Raw genomic sequence first — 18,721 nt, 5'->3', positions numbered from 1 at the left:
CCTGCATTCACTATATCTGATCTCCCCAGGACTCTGCATTCACTATATCTGATCTCCCCAGGAGCCTGCACTCACTATATCTGCTCCCCCCAGGAGCCTGCATTCACTATATCTGATCTCCCCAGGAGCCTGCATTCACTATATCTGATCTCCCCAGGAGCCTGCATTCATTATATTGGGTCTCCCTAGGAGCCTGCACTCACTATATCTGCTCTCCTCAGGAGCCTGCACTCACTATATCTGATCTCCCCAGGAGCCTGCACTAACTATATCTGCTCTCCCCAGGAGCCTGCATTCACTATATTGGGTCTCCCTAGGAGCCTGCACTCACTATATCTGATCTCCCCAGGACTCTGCACTCACTATATCTGCTCTCCCCAGGAGCCTGCACTCACTATATCTGATCTCCCCAGGAGCCTGCACTCACTATATCTGCTCTCCCCAGGAGCCTACATTCACTATATCTGCTCTCCCCAGGAGCCTGCATTCACTATATTGGGTCTCCCTAGGAGCCTGCACTCACTATATCCGCTCCCCCCAGGAGCCTACATTCACTATATCTGATCTCCCCAGGACTCTGCACTCACTATATCTGATCTCCCCAGGAGCCTGCACTCACTATATCTGATCTCCCCAGGAGCCTGCACTCACTATATCTGATCTCCCCAGGAGCCTGCACTCACTATATCTGATCTCCCCAGGAGCCTGCACTCACTATATCTGATCTCCCCAGGAGCCTGCATTCATTATATCTGCTCTCCCCAGGAGCCTGCACTCACTATATCTGATCTCCCCAGGAGCCTGCACTAACTATATCCGCTCCCCCCAGGAGCCTACATTCACTATATCTGATCTCCCCAGGACTCTGCACTCACTATATCTGATCTCCCCAGGAGCCTGCACTCACTATATCTGATCTCCCCAGGAGCCTGCACTCACTATATCTGATCTCCCCAGGAGCCTGCATTCATTATATCTGCTCTCCCCAGGAGCCTGCACTCACTATATCTGGTCTCCCCAGGAGCCTGCACTCACTATATCCGCTCCCCCCAGGAGCCTACATTCACTATATCTGATCTCCCCAGGACTCTGCACTCACTATATCTGATCTCCCCAGGAGCCTGCACTCACTTTATCTGATCTCCCCAGGAGCCTGCACTCACTATATCTGATCTCCCCAGGAGCCTGCACTCACTATATCTGCTTCCCCCAGGAGCCTGCACTCACTATATCTGATCTCCCCAGGAGCCTGCACTCACTATATCTGCTCTCCCCAGGAGCTTGCAGTCACTATATTGGGTCTCCCTAGGAGCCTGCATTCACTATATCTGCTCCCCCCAGGAGCCTGCACTCACTATATCTGCTCTCCCCAGGAGCCTGCACTCACTATATCTGCTCTCCCCAGGAGCCTGCATTCACTATATTGGGTCTCCCTAGGAGCCTGCATTCACTATATCTGATCTCCCCAGGACTCTGCATTCACTATATCTGATCTCCCCAGGAGCCTGCATTCACTATATTGGGTCTCCCTAGGAGCCTGCACTCACTATATCTGCTCTCCCCAGGAGCCTGCATTCACTATATTGGGTCTCCCTAGGAGCCTGCATTCACTATATCTGCTCCCCCCAGGAGCCTGCACTCACTATATCTGCTCTCCCCAGGAGCCTGCACTCACTATATCTGCTCTCCCCAGGAGCCTGCATTCACTATATTGGGTCTCCCTAGGAGCCTGCATTCACTATATCTGATCTCCCCAGGACTCTGCATTCACTATATCTGATCTCCCCAGGAGCCTGCATTCACTATATTGGGTCTCCCCAGGAGCCTGCACTCACTATATCTGATCTCCCCAGGAGCCTGCACTCACTATATCTGATCTCCCCAGGAGCCTGCACTCACTATATCTGATCTCCCCAGGAGCCTGCATTCACTATATCTGGTCTCCCCAGGAGCCTGCATTCACTATATCTGATCTCCCCAGGACTCTGCACTCACTATATCTGATCTCCCCAGGAGCCTGCACTCACTATATCTGATCTCCCCAGGAGCCTGCACTCACTATATCTGCTCTACCACATTACACAAAACATGGAAACGCCATTATTTTAGTAAATATAAACTGCTAATTACCTTTTCTCATCAGCAGTATGTAACAATCTTGTGACTTCTATCAGTGTCTGGTTAAAGCTTGTAGGAGGAGTTTTTATTCTACTCTGACTGACCTATGAGGCTGCAGAACCCCTGACCGTCTGTCTGGACAGGGCTGATTGGCCCTGTGCTGATCACATGCACCTGCCTGAGAAAAAAAAAAAACTCTCTAGTCACACACACCAAACTGAGCATGTGCAAAGTGCCCCCAAGGCTCTGTTCTATCTATGTACATTGCTGGGATTTTAACAAATTTTCTAGCAGATTCCTACATTTTGTTGCTGTTTGTTCCCCCATGTCTTGTGCAAAATGACTCTGAATTGGAGAGTCTGGTTCATTATAATCACCTGGTGCACTCTTATTGTTCTAATGAGGAAAGCTGCAGTGTCTGCATCCCTTTAGAAGTATTTAACCCCTGGGGAGTATCTCACCAAAACTGAACTTCCCTTTGCAGGGGATGCCTAAAGTCTGACTTAGTGCAGACTTCTGGGGTAATCAGTGAGCCAATCACACCAGCGGTAAGTAACATGTTTGGAGGCGTTCTGCGCACATCCGATTTGTACGGCGCGCCTCCAGGCCGCCATAATGCAATGAATTTTACAGAGAATTACAGCTCTGCAGATTGGAAAGGAAAGATCATTTTAATAACATTAACCCCTTCAATGCCGGTCACTGTCACCCCCCTTCCTGCCCAGGCCAATTTCCAGCTTTCAGCGCTGTCACACTTTGAATGACAATTACTCAGTCGCTGTACCCAAATAACATTTTTGATCGTTTTCTTTTAAACATATAGAGCATTCTTTTGGTGGTATTTAATCACCACTTCATAAATTTAGGTCGAAATTTATTCCGCTACATTTCTTTGGTGTAAATAACCCAAAGCAGTCTATATTATTTAGTCCGTGTGAAAGTTATAGAGTCCACAAACTATGGGCTGATATACAGTATATATGAAAATCGATCAATCCTGATGTACTGACAGCCAATCTCATTTCTTGAGCCCCTGAAACACCAGGACAGTACAAATACCCCCTCCACCCCCCCCAAATCACACCCTTTTTGGTTAGGAGACAATCCGAGGTATTTAGCAAGAGGCATAGCGAGTTTTTTGAAGTTGTCATTTTTTCCACGCAATTTTTTTGAAAATTAAGAAATTAAATAAAATTTGTTTTTTGTTTTTAAACATTTTTTTTGTACATACTGTCACCAGCGCGGTACACTGTCATCATATGACTGCTGTGGCAGTAATCAGGGACAATGACTGGTGGCAGTACGTAAAAAAAAAAAAAAGAAAAAAAAAAGATTCTAATTATTCTTTCAATTTTATTAACATTTCTTTCTTTTTTACTGTGACCAGTCAGAGCTGGTACAAGGGGTGGGCAGAAGGGATGGCTGCCCTGTGCACAGTGTGTATTGTGAGGATCGGGGCGCCTCAAGTTCCTTCGACTATAAGGCTGACAGGAGTAGTGACAGCGGCATCACTACTTCTGTCAGCCCAGCGCTGGAAGCAGCACGATGAGGAGGAGAGAGTTGGGAGGAGGTACGGGCTGTGCTCTCTCTCCTTTCCTTCTCATAAGCTTGCACATAATGAACAGAGGGTGGGGGGTGGGGGGGAGGGGGGGAGGGGGGGTTGAGGCACAATTTGGTATCTTTGCCCTGAGCACTGGATGATCTTGTCCTGCCTCTGAGTTCAGTGTTACCATAGTAACACTGTACTACTCTGAGGAGGTGATTGGGATTTTTTTTACACTCTGATTGCTTGTTACAGTGATGATCACTGTAATAAGCAATCTTTAAAGCGGAGGTCCACCCTAAAATGGACCTCCGCTCATCGGAATCCCCCCCCCCCTCCGGCGCCACAATTGGCACCTTTCAGGGGGGAGGGGGGTGCAGTTACCTGGATAATCCAGGTAACTGCACCCACTTCCGGGCTAGCTCTCTGCGGAAAGGGGCGTACGTTATGCCCCTTTCCGCAAGCGCCCGCCCCCTTCAGCAAGTGCCCCGCTGCCTGCTGGGAAACACACAGCTCCCAGAGGCAGCGGGGACCGTCCGGATTGCGCCGCGCGGCTCGCGCATGCGCAGTAGGGAACCGGGAAATGAAGCCGAAAGGCTCCATTTCCTGATTCCCATACCCAAGATGGCGGCGGCACGAGCGAGCGATCGGCTTCGGGTGCCGACATCGCGGGCGCGCTGGACAGGTAAGTGTCACTATTTAAAAGTCAGCAGCTGCAGTATTTGTAGCTGCTGGCTTTAAAAAAAAAAAAAAAAAACGCGGAGACCCGGCGGAGTCCCGCTTTAAGGCCCCTTTCACACTGACAGACCGATCAAGTCAGCCTATTAGACATGTGCAATTCGTTTTGCTCCGAATAATTATTATTTTTTTAACTAATTTTGACAAATTTGTTAATTCGGAAATATCCAAATGAATAAAAAACCCTTTCAACGTATTTTTCATAATATTTGTAAATTCAATTTTTTTGAATATTAAGAACTTAAATAAAATTTATTTTTTATTTTTTAATTTATTTTTTATTTTTTTGCACATACTGTCTCCAGTGCAGTACAGCGTCATCACATGAATATTCGTAAATTCGATTATTAGAAAATTTGTAAATTCGGAGATTCGTGAATTAGAAAAAAATCCGAAAATTAAAAAACCTGAAATAATAACTAACAAATAATAACCGTTGTGAATGTGCACTGTATATGTAAAGTGCTGCGTAAATCGACGGTGCTTGAAATAAATAATAAATAAATAAAATTAACGATTACTAATTATTAAACTATAGGTATTGGAATTTCCTTTCAAATTTGGCTGTTGAAAGTAACAAATACAAATGTATCCAAAGTTACAAATTATCCAAAATAATGAATGCCAGAAAGTAACAAATTATTAATAAATATAATGAATAATAATAATAATAAAAACTTTTTATAATTATTATTTATAATTATTAATTCATTACGTTCCATTCATTTAGATCCGGCATTCATTATTTCGGATAATTCATAACTTCGAATAAATTCGTATTCTTTTTACGTAGCAGACAAATTTGAAAGGAAATTCCAACACCTGTGATTTATTAGTTATTATTAGTTAGTTATTTATTATTTCGGATTTCCGAATGATCGAATTTATGAATGAGACTATTATTATAGATTACATGAGCATTTAACCCTTGCATTGCGGGGGGGGGAGGGGCTCCACTACGAGGGTGTTTTTATTTATTTCTATTCATAGGAGTTCAGTTTATCTGACGTTCTCCTTTAACAATGGCTGCTTAAAAAGTTGATGGTCTGTTCTTTCTGCCCCTCTGTATAGCCTGCGCATGCGAGACCCTCGTTATCTTTCTACAGGCAGCACTTGAAGATCCTGACATTTATAAAAAAAAAAAAACAAACACAATAAACCGGATGGGGCGGGGGAGGGGGGTTACATTGAAAATAACGCTGCTATGGATCCGCCCCTTATATACAAAGCGGCGCGCGTTCAGAAGCTGTGAACATTCCTCATTAAAATGTAAAATTCCGGTCTCCAGTCTCATATGTAGAACGTTCGCTGATGTATTTCTGCTCACAGCGATTTAAAGGGCCGGCGTTGCGTGGAGCGTTCGCGGTACCGTAGCTTCAATAATCTACCATTTGTTTCGTGAGAATGTTGATATATGGCCGGGGGGGGGGGGGGGGGGGCTGCAAACTTTTTAGTATGAGGGTCACATCATCACATCAGAGGTCCTCCATCACATCAGAGCCCCTCCCCCATCACATCAGAGGTCCCCCATCACATCAGAGGTCCCCCATCACATCAGAGCCCCTCCCCCATCACATCAGAGGCCCCCCATCACATCAGAGGCCCCCCATCACATCAGAGCCCCTCCCCCATCACATCAGAGGTCCCCCCATCACATCAGAGGCCCCCCATCACATCAGAGCCCCTCCCCCATCACATCAGAGGTCCCCCCATCACATCAGAGGCCCCCCATCACATCAGAGCCCCTCCCCATCACATCAGAGGCCCCCCATTACATCAGAGCCCCTCCCCCATCACATCAGAGGCCCCCCCATCACATCAGAGCCCCTCCCCCATCACATCAGAGGTCCCCCCATCACATCAGAGGCCCTCCCATCACATCAGAGGTCCCCCATCACATCAGAGCCCCCCCCATCATATCAGAGGTCCCCCATCACATCAGAGGTCCCTCATCACATCAGAGGTCCCCCCATCACATCAGAGGTCCCTCATCACATCAGAGGTCCCCCCATCATATCAGAGGTCCCTCATCACATCAGAGGTCACCCCATCATATCAGAGGTCCCTCATCACATCAGAGGTCCCCCCATCACATCAGAGATCCTCCCATCACATCAGAGCCCCCCCCCATCACTTTAGAGGTCCCCCCATCACATCAGAACCCCCCATCACATCAGAGGTCCTCCATCACATCAGAACCCCCATCACATCAGAGGTCCCCCATCACATCAGAACCCCCATCACATCAAAGGTCACCTCATCACATCAGAACCCTCCATCACATCAGAGGTCCTCCCATCACATCAGAGGTCCCCCCATCACATCACAGGTCCTCCCATCACATCAGAGGTCCCCCATCACATCAGAGGTCCCCCCATCACATCACAGGTCCTCCCATCACATCAGAGGTCCCCCATCACATCAGAGGTCCTCCATCACATCAGAGGTCCTCCATCACATCAGAGGTCCCCCCATCACATCAGAGGTCCTCCATCACATCAGAACCCCCCATCACATCAGAGGTCCTCCCATCACATCAGAGGTCCCCTCATCACATCAGAGGTCCTCCCATCACATCAGAACCCCCCATCACATCAGAGGTCCTCCATCACATCAGAACCCCCCATCACATCAGAACCCCCCATCACATCAGAACCCTCCATCACATCAGAACCCCCCATCACATCAGAACCCCCCATCACATCAGAACCCTCTCCATCACATCAGAACCCTCCATCACATCAGAGGTTCCCCCATCACATCAGAACCCCCCCCCCATCACATTAGACCCCCCCCCCTTATCAGCAGACCCCTTTTAAATCAGAGTTCCTCTTTTCCATTAGGACCACCCCTTCATATGAGAACCCCCCCCCATCAGTATACCCCCTTCCACATCAGAGCCCCCCCACCTTCACATCAGAACCTCCTGCATCACATCTGTAGGCTCCCTTTCAGATCAGAGTCCCTCCTTTCCATTATGACACCCCCCCTTCACATCAGATCCCCCATTTCACCGCAGAACTTCCCCTTCACAACAGAGTTCCCCTTTTACTTCAGCGCCCCTCTTGCACATCAGATCCCCTCCTTACACAACAGAGCCTCTTTCACATCAGGGTCCCTTTCATATCAAAGCCCACTTTACTTTAGAGCCCCCCCTTCGATCACAAAAGAATCCCCCATTTTACATCCGAGTCCACCCCCCCCCCTTTTACTTTAGAACTTTCCCTTAACAAAAGAGTTCCCCTTGCACATTAGAACCCCCCCCCCTCCCATTTCACATCAAAGCATTTTTCACATCAGGGTCCCCATTGCACACCGGAACCCCCTTACCCATCAGAATCAACCCCCTTTCACCACAACAGAGTTCACCTTTTCACGTCAAAGTCCCCCTTTCACTTTACAACTTCCCCATTTCACACCAGAGTCCCCCTTTTCACTTTAGAACTTCCCCTTGACAACAGAGTTCCCCTTTCACATCAGAGTCCTTCTTTTCACATCAAAGCCCCCCCCCGCCCACCAGAGCCCCCGTTTCACATAATAGCCACCTTATATCAGACCCACTCCATCAGAGCCCCCTTTACATCAGATACCCCCCTACATCAGAGCCCCCCCACATCAGAGCCCCCCCCACATCAGAGCCCTCCCTACATCAGAGCCCTCCCTACATCAGAGCCCTCCCTACATCAGAGCCCCCCCTACATCAGAGCCCCCCTACATCAGAGCCCCCCCTACATCAGAGCCGCCCTACATCAGAGCCCCCACATCATAGCCCTCCCTACATCAGAGACCCCCCTACATCAGAGCCCTCCCTACATCAGAGCCCCCCTACATCAGAGCCCTCCCTACATCAGAGCCCTCCCTACATCAGAGACCCCCCTACATCAGAGCCCCCCTACATCAGAGCCCTCCCTACATCAGAGCCCTCCCTACATCAGAGACCCCCCTACATCAGAGCCCCCCTACATCAGAGCCCTCCCTACATCAGAGCCCCCCTACATCAGAGCCCTCCCTACATCAGAGCCCTCCCTAAATTAGAGCCCCCCTACATCAGAGCCCTCCCTACATCAGATCCCCCCTACATCAGAGCCCTCCACATCATAGCCCTCCCTACATCAGAGCCCCCCCTACATCAGAGCCCCCCCTACATCAGAGCCCCCCTACATCAGAGCCCTCCCTACATCAGATCCCCCCTACATCAGAGCCCTCCACATCATAGCCCTCCCTACATCAGAGCCCCCCCTACATCAGAGCCCCCCTACATCAGAGCCCTCCCTACATCAGAACCCTCCCTACATCAGAGCCCTCCACATCATAGCCCTCCCTACATCAGAGCCCCCCCTACATCAGAGCCCCCCCTACATCAGAGCCCCCCTACATCAGAGCCCCCCTACATCAGAGCCCTCCCTACATCAGAGCCCCCCTACATCAGAGCCCTCCCTACATCAGAGCCCTCCCTACATCAGAGCCCCCCTACATCAGAGCCCTCCCTACATCAGAGCCCCCCTACATCAGAGCCCTCCCTACATCATATCAGAGTCCCCCCTACATCAGAGCCCTCCCTACATCATATCAGAGTCCCCCCTACATCAGAGCCCTCCCTACATCATATCAGAGTCCCCATGCCTTAAGGAGAAGTTGGTGCAGGACAGGTAACATCCTGCAGCGGGCAGATGTGGCCCACGGGTCGTAGTTCGGAGACCCCTGCTCTAAGGTCCCTATTATGAATCTATGGTCTCTCCCCTTTACAGTGATTGAATCTATAGCAGCGATCGATAAAGAACAATCTTGTTATCATACATTAGTCACACATCCAATCGTGGCACAGGACATAACGGTCATTTTCGATCAACAATTATTTCCAATAAAGCCAAAGCATTCAGACCGTCTTCCCAAACAGACCCCCAAATCATTGCATGCTGGTTGGCACCCATCTACATTGATAGACAGCCTCTGATTGACAGATGTCGGGTGAACCAGCGATCACCAGGTTGGGATAATCCTGACCGATCCGGCCAATACAATGCAATGATAGCTGGATGGTGAGATCTCTATATCTGCGCCCACCTTTAGCATTGCACAGGGACTGCAATGTTCTGCTGCTTTCTCTGTCTCTGTGTCCACTGCTGCATTACTGCAGAGCAAACTTCCCCTCGACAGCGAGAAAAAAAACGTGACCGTAAGAAATCTGAGTAAGGCATCATAGGCAGCTGCCTAGGGCACAGAGAAGAAAAGAGGCACCCTATCACAGTGTAAAAGAAATAAGTTTAAACATGGCAAATTCTAATGACGTGAGTTAAAGCTGCAATATTTAACTGGAGAACTGCCTGCGCCTGGAGGGTGATATAGCATGCAAAATGGGCATGGCTTGTTTAAAATGCTCAATGAAAAAAAAAAAAAAGGGGGGTGTGACCTGGAAAGTTTTTTTTTGTGGAGAAGGCATGGCTGAAAACTTCATAAAATTCCTTGGTTCTGGCTTATAAAGGGTTGCTTCATTAAAGGGGAGGTGTTTTTGGAAGGAGAATCAGGATATAGGGTCGGGACAAGGGGTGGGCAAGAGGGAGGTGGCTGCCCTGGGGACAATGTTTTATTGCAAGTATGGGGGGCGCCCCGTGGCGGTTGCTTCTGGTACAAAGCTGACAAGAGTAGTGACAGTGACATCACTGCTAACCCTAAGAGGAAGGGGGGGGGGGCGCAGTTTGGCATATTTGCCCTGGGCTCTGGAGGACCTTGTCCCGCCACTGGCAGCAGTGGCGTAGCTAGGGGGTGGCTTTTGGGGCTATAGGCATGAATCTGGGGCCCATAGCCCCCCGAGTCTCTGCAGGGGTCCCCAAGGGGAGGGGAGGCTCTCTGGGGACCCTGATGTAAGTGGGGGGCTCTTGGTGGGACCCTGATGCAAGGGGGAGGCTCTCTGGGGACCCTGATGTGAGAAGGGGCTCTCTGGGGACCCTGATGTAACGGGAGGGCTCTCTGGGGACCCTGATGTAACGGGAGGGCTCTCTGGGGACCCTGATGTAAGTAGAGGGCTCTCTGGGGCAGGGGCGGACTGACAACTCATGGGGCCCCTGGGCAATAGGAGATTATGGTGCCCCCGGGCAATAGGAGATTATGGGGCCCCCGGGCAATAGAAGATTATGGGGCCCCTGGGCAATAGGAGATTATGGGGCCCCCGGGCAATAGGAGATTATGGGGCCCCCGGGCAATAGAAGATTATGGGGCCCCCGGGCAATAGGAGATTATGGGGCCCCCAGGCAATAGGAGATTATGGGGCCCCCGGGCAATAGAAGATTATGGGGCCCCTGGGCAATAGGAGATTATGGGCCCCCGGGCAATAGGAGATTATGGGGCCCCCGGGCAATAGAAGATTATGGGGACCCCGGGCAATAGGAGATTATGGGGCCCCCGGGAAATAGAAGATTATGGGGCTCCTGGGAAATAGAAGATTATGGGGCTCCCGGGCAATAGGAGATTATGGGGCCACACAGTATAAACACACACATACATACAGTATACACACACAGACACATACTGTCCCTGGTTTTATTGAGGCTGGCAACCCTGATGGGGCCCCCTAGTGGCATGGGGCCCTCAGGCACTGCCCGAGGGCCCCCAATGGTCAGTCCGCCCCTGCTCTGGGGATATATACACACATACGTGTATATTACTGTATATACATGTGTATGCCCGCCCAAGTGTATGACTTTCTTTACTACGCTGCTATGGGCTCTAGCCCCAGATCTTTTGTAGACCCAGCAACACCCCTGACTGGCAGGAAACCTCTTTGGGTGTCGGGGGGGGGGGGGGCTTCTGCTCATCTCCCCAACCAACTGCTCAGAAACCAGAAACGACCCCTTTAATGGGTGTGGGCTACACACAGAGCTAGAGTTCTGATACGTCTCCCGAAGCCCATTGGTGAAGACTTGGTGGACCTCATACATTAAAGGTATTTCCTACCACTTGGGACCAACAAAGTCTGAAGCAGCAGGAAAGCAGTAGAAGAAGAAGTTAGGTTCTCGGTATTACTTACCGTGGTCAGCGGGGGTCCCTCCCTCCCGCAGTGAGCGTGAAAGCCAAAGCCGGAAAACCTAAGACCCTCTTCCAGTCACTTGGTGTCCCTGACGCAAGTCATCCCCATAGATTCCGTTGCGTAGTCGTAGTGGTTGCTGGAGGACATGGAACGCCCCCACGAGGAGCACTGCAGGCTGGACCCCCTTTTGCGAAAGGCCGAGGTGAACCTGTAGAACTTTTTGTGGCGGTTCTTCAGGTACTCCCGGTAGTTCTTGGTGAGGAGGGTGTACAGGAAAGGGTTGATGCAGCTGTTGCTGTAGGTCAGGCAGGTGACCAAGTAGTTAATGCACTTTTGGGTTTGGGACGAGAGCGGCGGGGACATGTCGTAGAGCCTGATCAGCTGCCAGATCCAAAACGGCAGGAAGCAAGCCCAGAAGACCAGCACGATGCTGAAGATCATAATTAGCACCTTCTGCTTGGGGGACCTCTTGTTCTCCTTCTTGCTGATGGGGTTCCGCTGAGATTCCAGGTAGGTCCTGGCCAGGCGGGTGTAGAGGTAGCCGATCACCATCCCCGGGGCCATGATGCTGGTGCTAAAAAGTACAGTTAAGTAAGTCCTGTAGGCGTCCTCGCTCCAGGTGGGCGCGCACATCCTCTTCCCCCCTTTGCCCTCGGCCTCTCTCAGCGTCATCATGATCATCATGGGCAACGTCAGGAGAAGGGACAAGAGCCACACAGCCACCACTATGGACTTCCGGTAGCCCTTGGACCTCCGGACGGTGTCCAGAGGCTTGGTGACGGCCATGTACCTCTCTGTGCACATGACGGTGAGGGTGAAGATGCTGGCGTGCATGGTGAAGAGGTCCAGGCTCAGCAGTATCCTGCAGCCGATGTCTCCAAAGTACCAGTCCTTGACGAAAGAGGTGCAGATGATGAACGGGATGCTGGACAGGTAGAGGAGGTCCGCCAGGGCCAAGTTGATGATGGAGATGTACATGGACGCGGCGTACCTCATGGAGTGACACATCACCACCAAGGTGTACACGTTGCCTGCCATCCCGGCTACGTACATCAAAGACAAGATAGTGCTGAAGGTGGAGGTGATGATCAGCTCCTCCGTTCTGTGGCCCCTGGGGTCCGGGCTGGACAAGTTCCCCGGGCCGGAGGAGTTGAGCTCCATAAGAGCGTTAGCGCAGCCGGCCCGGGGAAAGGACCGTCTTGCGGAGAAGACTGAAGCTTCTCATCAGTCAGGAACAGCGAAGGAGAGAGAGAGAGAGGAGAGGAGAGGAGAGGAGAGGAGAGGAGAGGGAGGGGAAGAGGGGGCTGTGACGTTGGCTTCTCCCTCTATCCTTCTGTCTTCTTACTTTACGTATCCATTGTTTGTCCCTTCTTTGTGTCTGGCTCTTCACCGCTTTTCTCATCTTTTCCACCTTCAGTTGGCTTTGGCGTTCCCTTATTTCCGTTACACTTCCCGAAATCTGCTGCACCTCCCATCCTTTCCTCTTCTGCTACTTTCATCTATCTGAGCTGTAAGTGCTGCCTTCTTACCTCTCCTCTTTTGCTTCTTCTTTTCTTTTTCTTTTTGTTTGTTTTGTTTTTTTCATTATTGTTTTTGCCCTCTTGCTTCTTGTTTTTGTTTTTATTTGTCTGTTTTTGTCCTTTTGCTTTTTATTTTCTCTTTTGATGTTGCTGTAGCTGCACCTCCCATCCTTTCCTCTTCTGGTACTTTAACCTATTTTAGGTTTTTCAGGTGGACCTTACTTATTTTTTTCTTTTGAGGCTTGTACATTTTTTTTTATCTTTTGTTTTTATTTATATTTTTTGTCCTCTTGCTTTTTATTTATTTTATTTTTTTACTTGTCTGTTTTTTGATTTGTTTGTTTTTGTCCTTTTTGCTTTTTCTTTTGTGATTTTCTTGTGTTTTTTTTTTTTTTACTTTGGTCTGTTTTTGTCTTTTGAGGCTTGTACATTTTTTTTTATCTTTTGTTTTTTTCTTTTCTTTTTTTGTCCTCTTGCTTTTTATTTATTTTTTTATTTTTATTTTTGTCTGTTTTTGTCCTTTTGCTTTTTATTTTCTCATTTGATGTTTTCTTTTATTTTTTTTATTTTTTTTTTACTTGTCTGTTTTTGTCTTTTGAGGTTTGTACAATTTTTTGCTGGATGTCAAAATGTAGCTGCACCTCCTATCCTTTCCTCTTCTGGTACTTTAACCTATTTTAGTTTTTTCAGGTGGACCTTACTTGTTTTTGTCTTTTGAGGCTTGTACATTTATTTTTTTATCTTTTGTTTTTATTTATATTTTTTTGTCCTCTTGCTTTTTATTTATTTATTTATTTTTATTTTTGTCTGTTTTTGTCCTTTTGCTTTTTATTTTCTCTTTTGATGTTTTCTTTTTTTCTTTTTTTTTACTTGTCTGTTTTTGTCTTTTAAAGGTTTGTACAATTTTTTGCTGGATGTGAAAATGTAGCTGCACCTCCCATCCTTTCCTCTTCTGGTACTGTAGTACGGGGTCTATATTTATAATTGATTTACAAAGAACTTGGGATAATGAGTTATTAACTATTATATTTTTAAGGCGATTTAACCTATTTTAGGTTTTTCAGGTGGACCTTACTTGTTTTTGTCTTTTGAGGCTTGTACATTTTTTTTAATCTTTTGTTTTTATTTATATTTTTTGTCCTCTTGCTTTTTATTTTTTTTTTTTTTTTTATTTTTATCTGTTTTTGTCCTTTTGCTTTTTATTTTCTCATTTGATGTTTTCTTTTATTTTTTTTATTTTTTTTTTACTTGTCTGTTTTTGTCTTTTGAGGTTTGTACAATTTTTTGCTGGATGTCAAAATGTAGCTGCACCTCCCATCCTTTCCTCTTCTGGTACTTTAACCTATTTTAGTTTTTTCAGGTGGACCTTACTTGTTTTTGTCTTTTGAGGCTTGTACATTTATTTTTTATCTTTTGTTTTTATTTCTATTTTTTTGTCCTCTTGCTTTTTATTTATTTATTTATTTTTATTTTTGTCTGTTTTTGTCCTTTTGCTTTTTATTTTCTCTTTTGATGTTTTCTTTTTTTTTACTTGTCTGTTTTTGTCTTTTAAAGGTTTGCACAATTTTTTGCTGGATGTGAAAATGTAGCTGCACCTCCCATCCTTTCCTCTTCTGGTACTGTAGTACGGGGTCTATATTTATAATTGATTTACAAAGAACTTGGGATAATGAGTTATTAACTATTATATTTTTAAGGCGATTTAACCTATTTTAGGTTTTTCAGGTGGACCTTACTTGTTTTTGTCTTTTGAGGCTTGTGCATTTTTTTTAATCTTTTGTTTTTATTTATATTTTTTGTCCTCTTGCTTTTTATTTATTTTTATTTTTTTATTTTTTTCTGTTTTTGTCCTTTTGCTTTTTATTTTCTCATTTGATGTTTTCTTTTATTTTTAAATTATTTTTTACTTCTCTGTTTTTGTCTTTTGAGGTTTGTACAATTTTTTGCTGGGTGTGAAAATGTAGCTGCACCTCCCATCCTTTCCTCTTCTGGTACTTTAACCTATTTTAGGTTTTTCAGGTGGACCTTACTTGTTTTTGTCTTTTGAGGCTTGTACATTTTTTTTTAATCTTTTGTTTTTATTTATATTTTTTGTCCTCTTGCTTTTTTTTTTTTTTTTTACTTGTCTGTTTTTTGATTTGTTTGTTTTTGTCCTTTTTGCTTTTTCTTTTGTGATTTTCTTGTGTGGTTTTTTTTTTTTTTACTTTGGTCTGTTTTTGTCTTTTGAGGCTTGTACATTTTTTTATTATCTTTTGTTTTTATTTATATCTTTTTGTCCTCTTGCTTTTTTTTTTTTTTTTTTTTTTTTATCTGTTTTTGTCCTTTTGCTTTTTATTTTCTCTTTTGATGTTTTCTTTCTTTTTTTTTTTTTTTTACTTGTCTGTTTTTGTCTTTTGAGATTTGTACAATTTCTTGCTGTGTGTGAAAATGTAGCTGCACCTCCCATCCTTTCCTCTTCTGGTACTTTAACCTATTTTAGGTTTTTCGGGTGGACCTTACTTGTTTTTGTCTTTTGAGGCTTGTAAAACATTTTTTTTTCATCTTTTGTTTTTATTTTTATTTTCTGCACTCTTGCTTCACTTTTTTTTTTTTTTGGTACTGGCACTTTAACCTATTTTATTTTTTTCAGGTGGACCTGATCGGACCAGCGGTAGCTCTCTATGGAGCAGTGGATGTCAGCGGACTTGTGTCGGCATCTGATTCGATTCAGTCGGATGGATACGGGCAGACGGTCCATTTTAATCTGACGGCCCCCATAGAGAAACCGATCGTTTGGCCGGCTTCTGGCGGATGAGCTGGAAAACCAGCAGCCAGTGGCTGAGAGCGCTGATGGGAGTGTGCTGGCGGGGAAGGGGCGTCCACCGACAGAACACAACAGCTCAGTGGGGGAGCGATCGACGTTAGTACAACCGCTTTTTTTTTCTTTTTTGTTTTAATCGTTTGTTTTTGTCCTTTTGCTTTTTATTTGCTGGACTGAGCTGTTCCACCTATGCACTGATCTGGGCTGGACCATGCCACCTATATGCTGGACTGAGCTGTTCCACCTATGCACTGATCTGGACTGGACCATGCCACCTATATGCTGGACTGAGCTGTTCCACCTATGCACTGATCTGGACTGGGCCATGCCACCTATATGCTGGACTGAGCTGTGCCACTTATGCACTGGACTGGGACAAGCCACCTATTTAGGACAAAGCATTCTCACTGGATTGGGCTGTGCCATCTATGTGCTGGACTGGGCCGTGCAACCAATTCACTGGACTTGGCTGCACCGCCCACGTGCTGGACTCAGCCATACTGTCGATGTGCTGGAGTGGGTTGTGCCCCCTATGGTCTAAACAGGGCCATGACACCTATGTTGGACTGAGCTGTGGTGCCTAGGCACTGGACTGGGCCATGCTACCTATTTTGGACTGAGTAGTGCCGCCTACGCATTGGACTGGGATGTGCCATCCATGTACCGGACTGGGCTGTGCCATCTATGTGCTGGACTGGGCCGTGCAACTTATGCACTGGACTTGGCTGTACCACTCATGTGCTGGACTGGGCCATGTCGTCTATGTGCTGGAGTGAGTGGGCTGTGCCAGTTATGGTCTGAACAGGGCCATGCCACCTATGTTGGACTGGGTCGTACTGCCTATGCACTGGACTGGGCCATGCCATCTATGTGCTAGACTGGGCTGCGCCATCCATGTGCTGGAGTGGGTTGTGCCACCTATGCTTTGAACAGGGTCATGCCACCTATGTTGGACTGGGCCATACTGCCTATGCACTGGACTGGGCTGTCTCCCCTATGCTCTAGGTTGGGCCATGCTCCCTTTGCTCTACACTGGGCCATGCTGCCCATGTGCTGGATTGGGCCATGCCACCCATATACTGATTGAGCCATGCTACCCATGTGCTGGATTGGGCCATGCCACCCATATACTGATCGAGCCAGGCTGCCCGTGTGCTGGATTGGGCCATGCCACCCATATACTGATTGAGCCAGGCTGCCCATGTGCTGGATTGGGCCATGCCACCCATATACTGATTGAGCCAGGCTGCCCATGTGCTGGATTGGGCCATGCCACCCATATACTGATTGAGCCAGGCTGCCCATGTGCTGGATTGGGCCATGCCACCCATATACTCATTGAGCCAGGCTGCTCGTGTGCTGGATTGGGCTGTGCCGCCCATACACTGGACTGCACCCCGCTGCCTATGTTCTGGACTGAGCCTCATCATGCGTGTGTTGTTGCTAGGATGCTGGCGCCCACCCCAAGGCGTCCGCCAGCGTCCTAACAACCAACAAGCGGGGAGAGAATTCAGACTGCAAACTGCATCGTTCTGAAGGATGCAAGGCGGGGAACACAGAGACCAGAGAGAGCCCCTTCTGTCCTGAATCCACAATTCATACAGCCAGTGAATACACAAGGGGCCCCCATCTCCCCCAGGGCCCATGTGCATGGCACACACTGCACAAGGTATTAATCCCCCACTGCTTTTCCCTCATTCTTTTTGTCCTCTCACTTTTTTTTTTTTTCTTTTGACCCTTTTTGCTGCTACACAAAATGTTACAGGAGGAGGAGATAAAAAGGAATAACATTCTGACCAGAAGAGCTGACAATCATTTCAGGTGAAATGCTGCTGTAAAGCAGAAGCCACAATCAGGACAATTGTGAAGATAATACGGGGGAAGAAAAAAGACAAGTGTACTGACAGGGATACGTGTTGATCCCCTTCTGAAAATGCTATCTGCCTGGCCATTCCTGACCCGGAGCCAGAATGCAGCAAGCAAATGATGGGAGAAGCCACAACCATCGAATCTGCACTCCTGTCCTTGAACTTTTTAGAAGCCATCGGATCACCAACAGCCAGGCAACTGGCATTTTATGAAGGTCAATTCAGGAATGGCAACCTATTTGCTCTCTCACTACATGTTGGATTGAAGCTGTAAAAGGTAAAACAGAAATCCGGCTACAGGATCTGGCCACCGAACCAAATGACTAGGCCCCCCCCCCGTGTCACGTGGTCCTGGCTCTGAGTTCTGATTGGTCGATCCCCTCCGCCGTTGGGACATTTTTGTTTTACTAGTCCTGTAATTTATTATTTAGTCGCCACGTCTCTCAAAAATTCACAGCTGCATTTCTGCTCTTCCTCCGCTATGAATAATTGAGAGCAGCTCTTGCAGTTCTTGTACATTTTGCACATAATTTAAGCAATCCGCAGTCCCCGCGCGGCACTTTGTAAATAAAATGAGGAATGGGGGGGGGGGGGTATTGGGACGCTGTGATTGGACATAAATATTTAAAGGGGCCCTCTCCAACGAGAAAGATACGTGGGCTGCCGTTGCTGAATTCATTCTGAACATGCTTGTTAACTGGCCGCCATCCCCATCCTCTGGCTTCTTTGCTCAGTCATTTATGTCAAGCAAGTATATCAACCTGTTTTGGTTTGACCTACTGCATGATTGCCAATGGGCACTGGGTGATCTTGTCCTGGCACTGGCTCCGTCTGCCCGTGTTCGGAAATAAATTTGCACTGCTCATGCGTGGCCTTGCCACTTGGTTTCTACCAGCTGCATGCGCAGTGCTTTTTTTGCTGGCTGGGGTGGAGAGCAGAGCGTGTAGAGCATGGCGTGACACAGCAGTAGCTATCAGAGCAGGCTTGAAGCCACAGCCCACTGGTTGCCAGCCACTGATTTGGAGTGTACCTGAGAAGAGGGAAGTGTGGCCCTTCATGAGTTGCCCACCCCCCCCCCGCACATGATGCCGCTGTGCCTGGTGCAGCTGT

The 18,721-nt window shown here is 47.5% G+C and overlaps 1 protein-coding gene across 1 annotated transcript; it reads right to left on the bottom strand.

Moving 5' to 3' along the window:
- Positions 1 to 11,428: 11,428 nt before the first annotated feature.
- Positions 11,429 to 12,648, bottom strand: LOC143935000 (urotensin-2 receptor-like). The gene has a single exon (XM_077458554.1). The coding sequence runs from the start codon at positions 12,582 to 12,584 to the stop codon at positions 11,499 to 11,501; it is 1,086 nt and encodes a 361-aa protein (XP_077314680.1). The 5' UTR covers positions 12,585 to 12,648; the 3' UTR covers positions 11,429 to 11,498.
- Between the last annotated feature and the right edge of the window lie 6,073 nt (positions 12,649 to 18,721).

The sequence above is a fragment of the Lithobates pipiens genome, unplaced genomic scaffold (assembly GCF_037356315.1).
Source record: "Lithobates pipiens isolate NorthernLeopardFrog02 unplaced genomic scaffold, aLitPip1_a1.2 Scaffold_28, whole genome shotgun sequence".
NCBI lineage: Eukaryota > Metazoa > Chordata > Amphibia > Anura > Ranidae > Lithobates > Lithobates pipiens.
The sequence above is the reverse complement of the archived record's forward strand: the minus strand, read 5'-3'. Positions and strand labels throughout refer to the sequence as shown.

Bases quoted from the DNA above. Each gene is read 5' to 3' on its own strand.
- LOC143935000 (XM_077458554.1), bottom strand. From the start codon at position 12,584: ATGGAGCTCAACTCCTCCGGCCCGGGGAACTTGTCCAGCCCGGACCCC.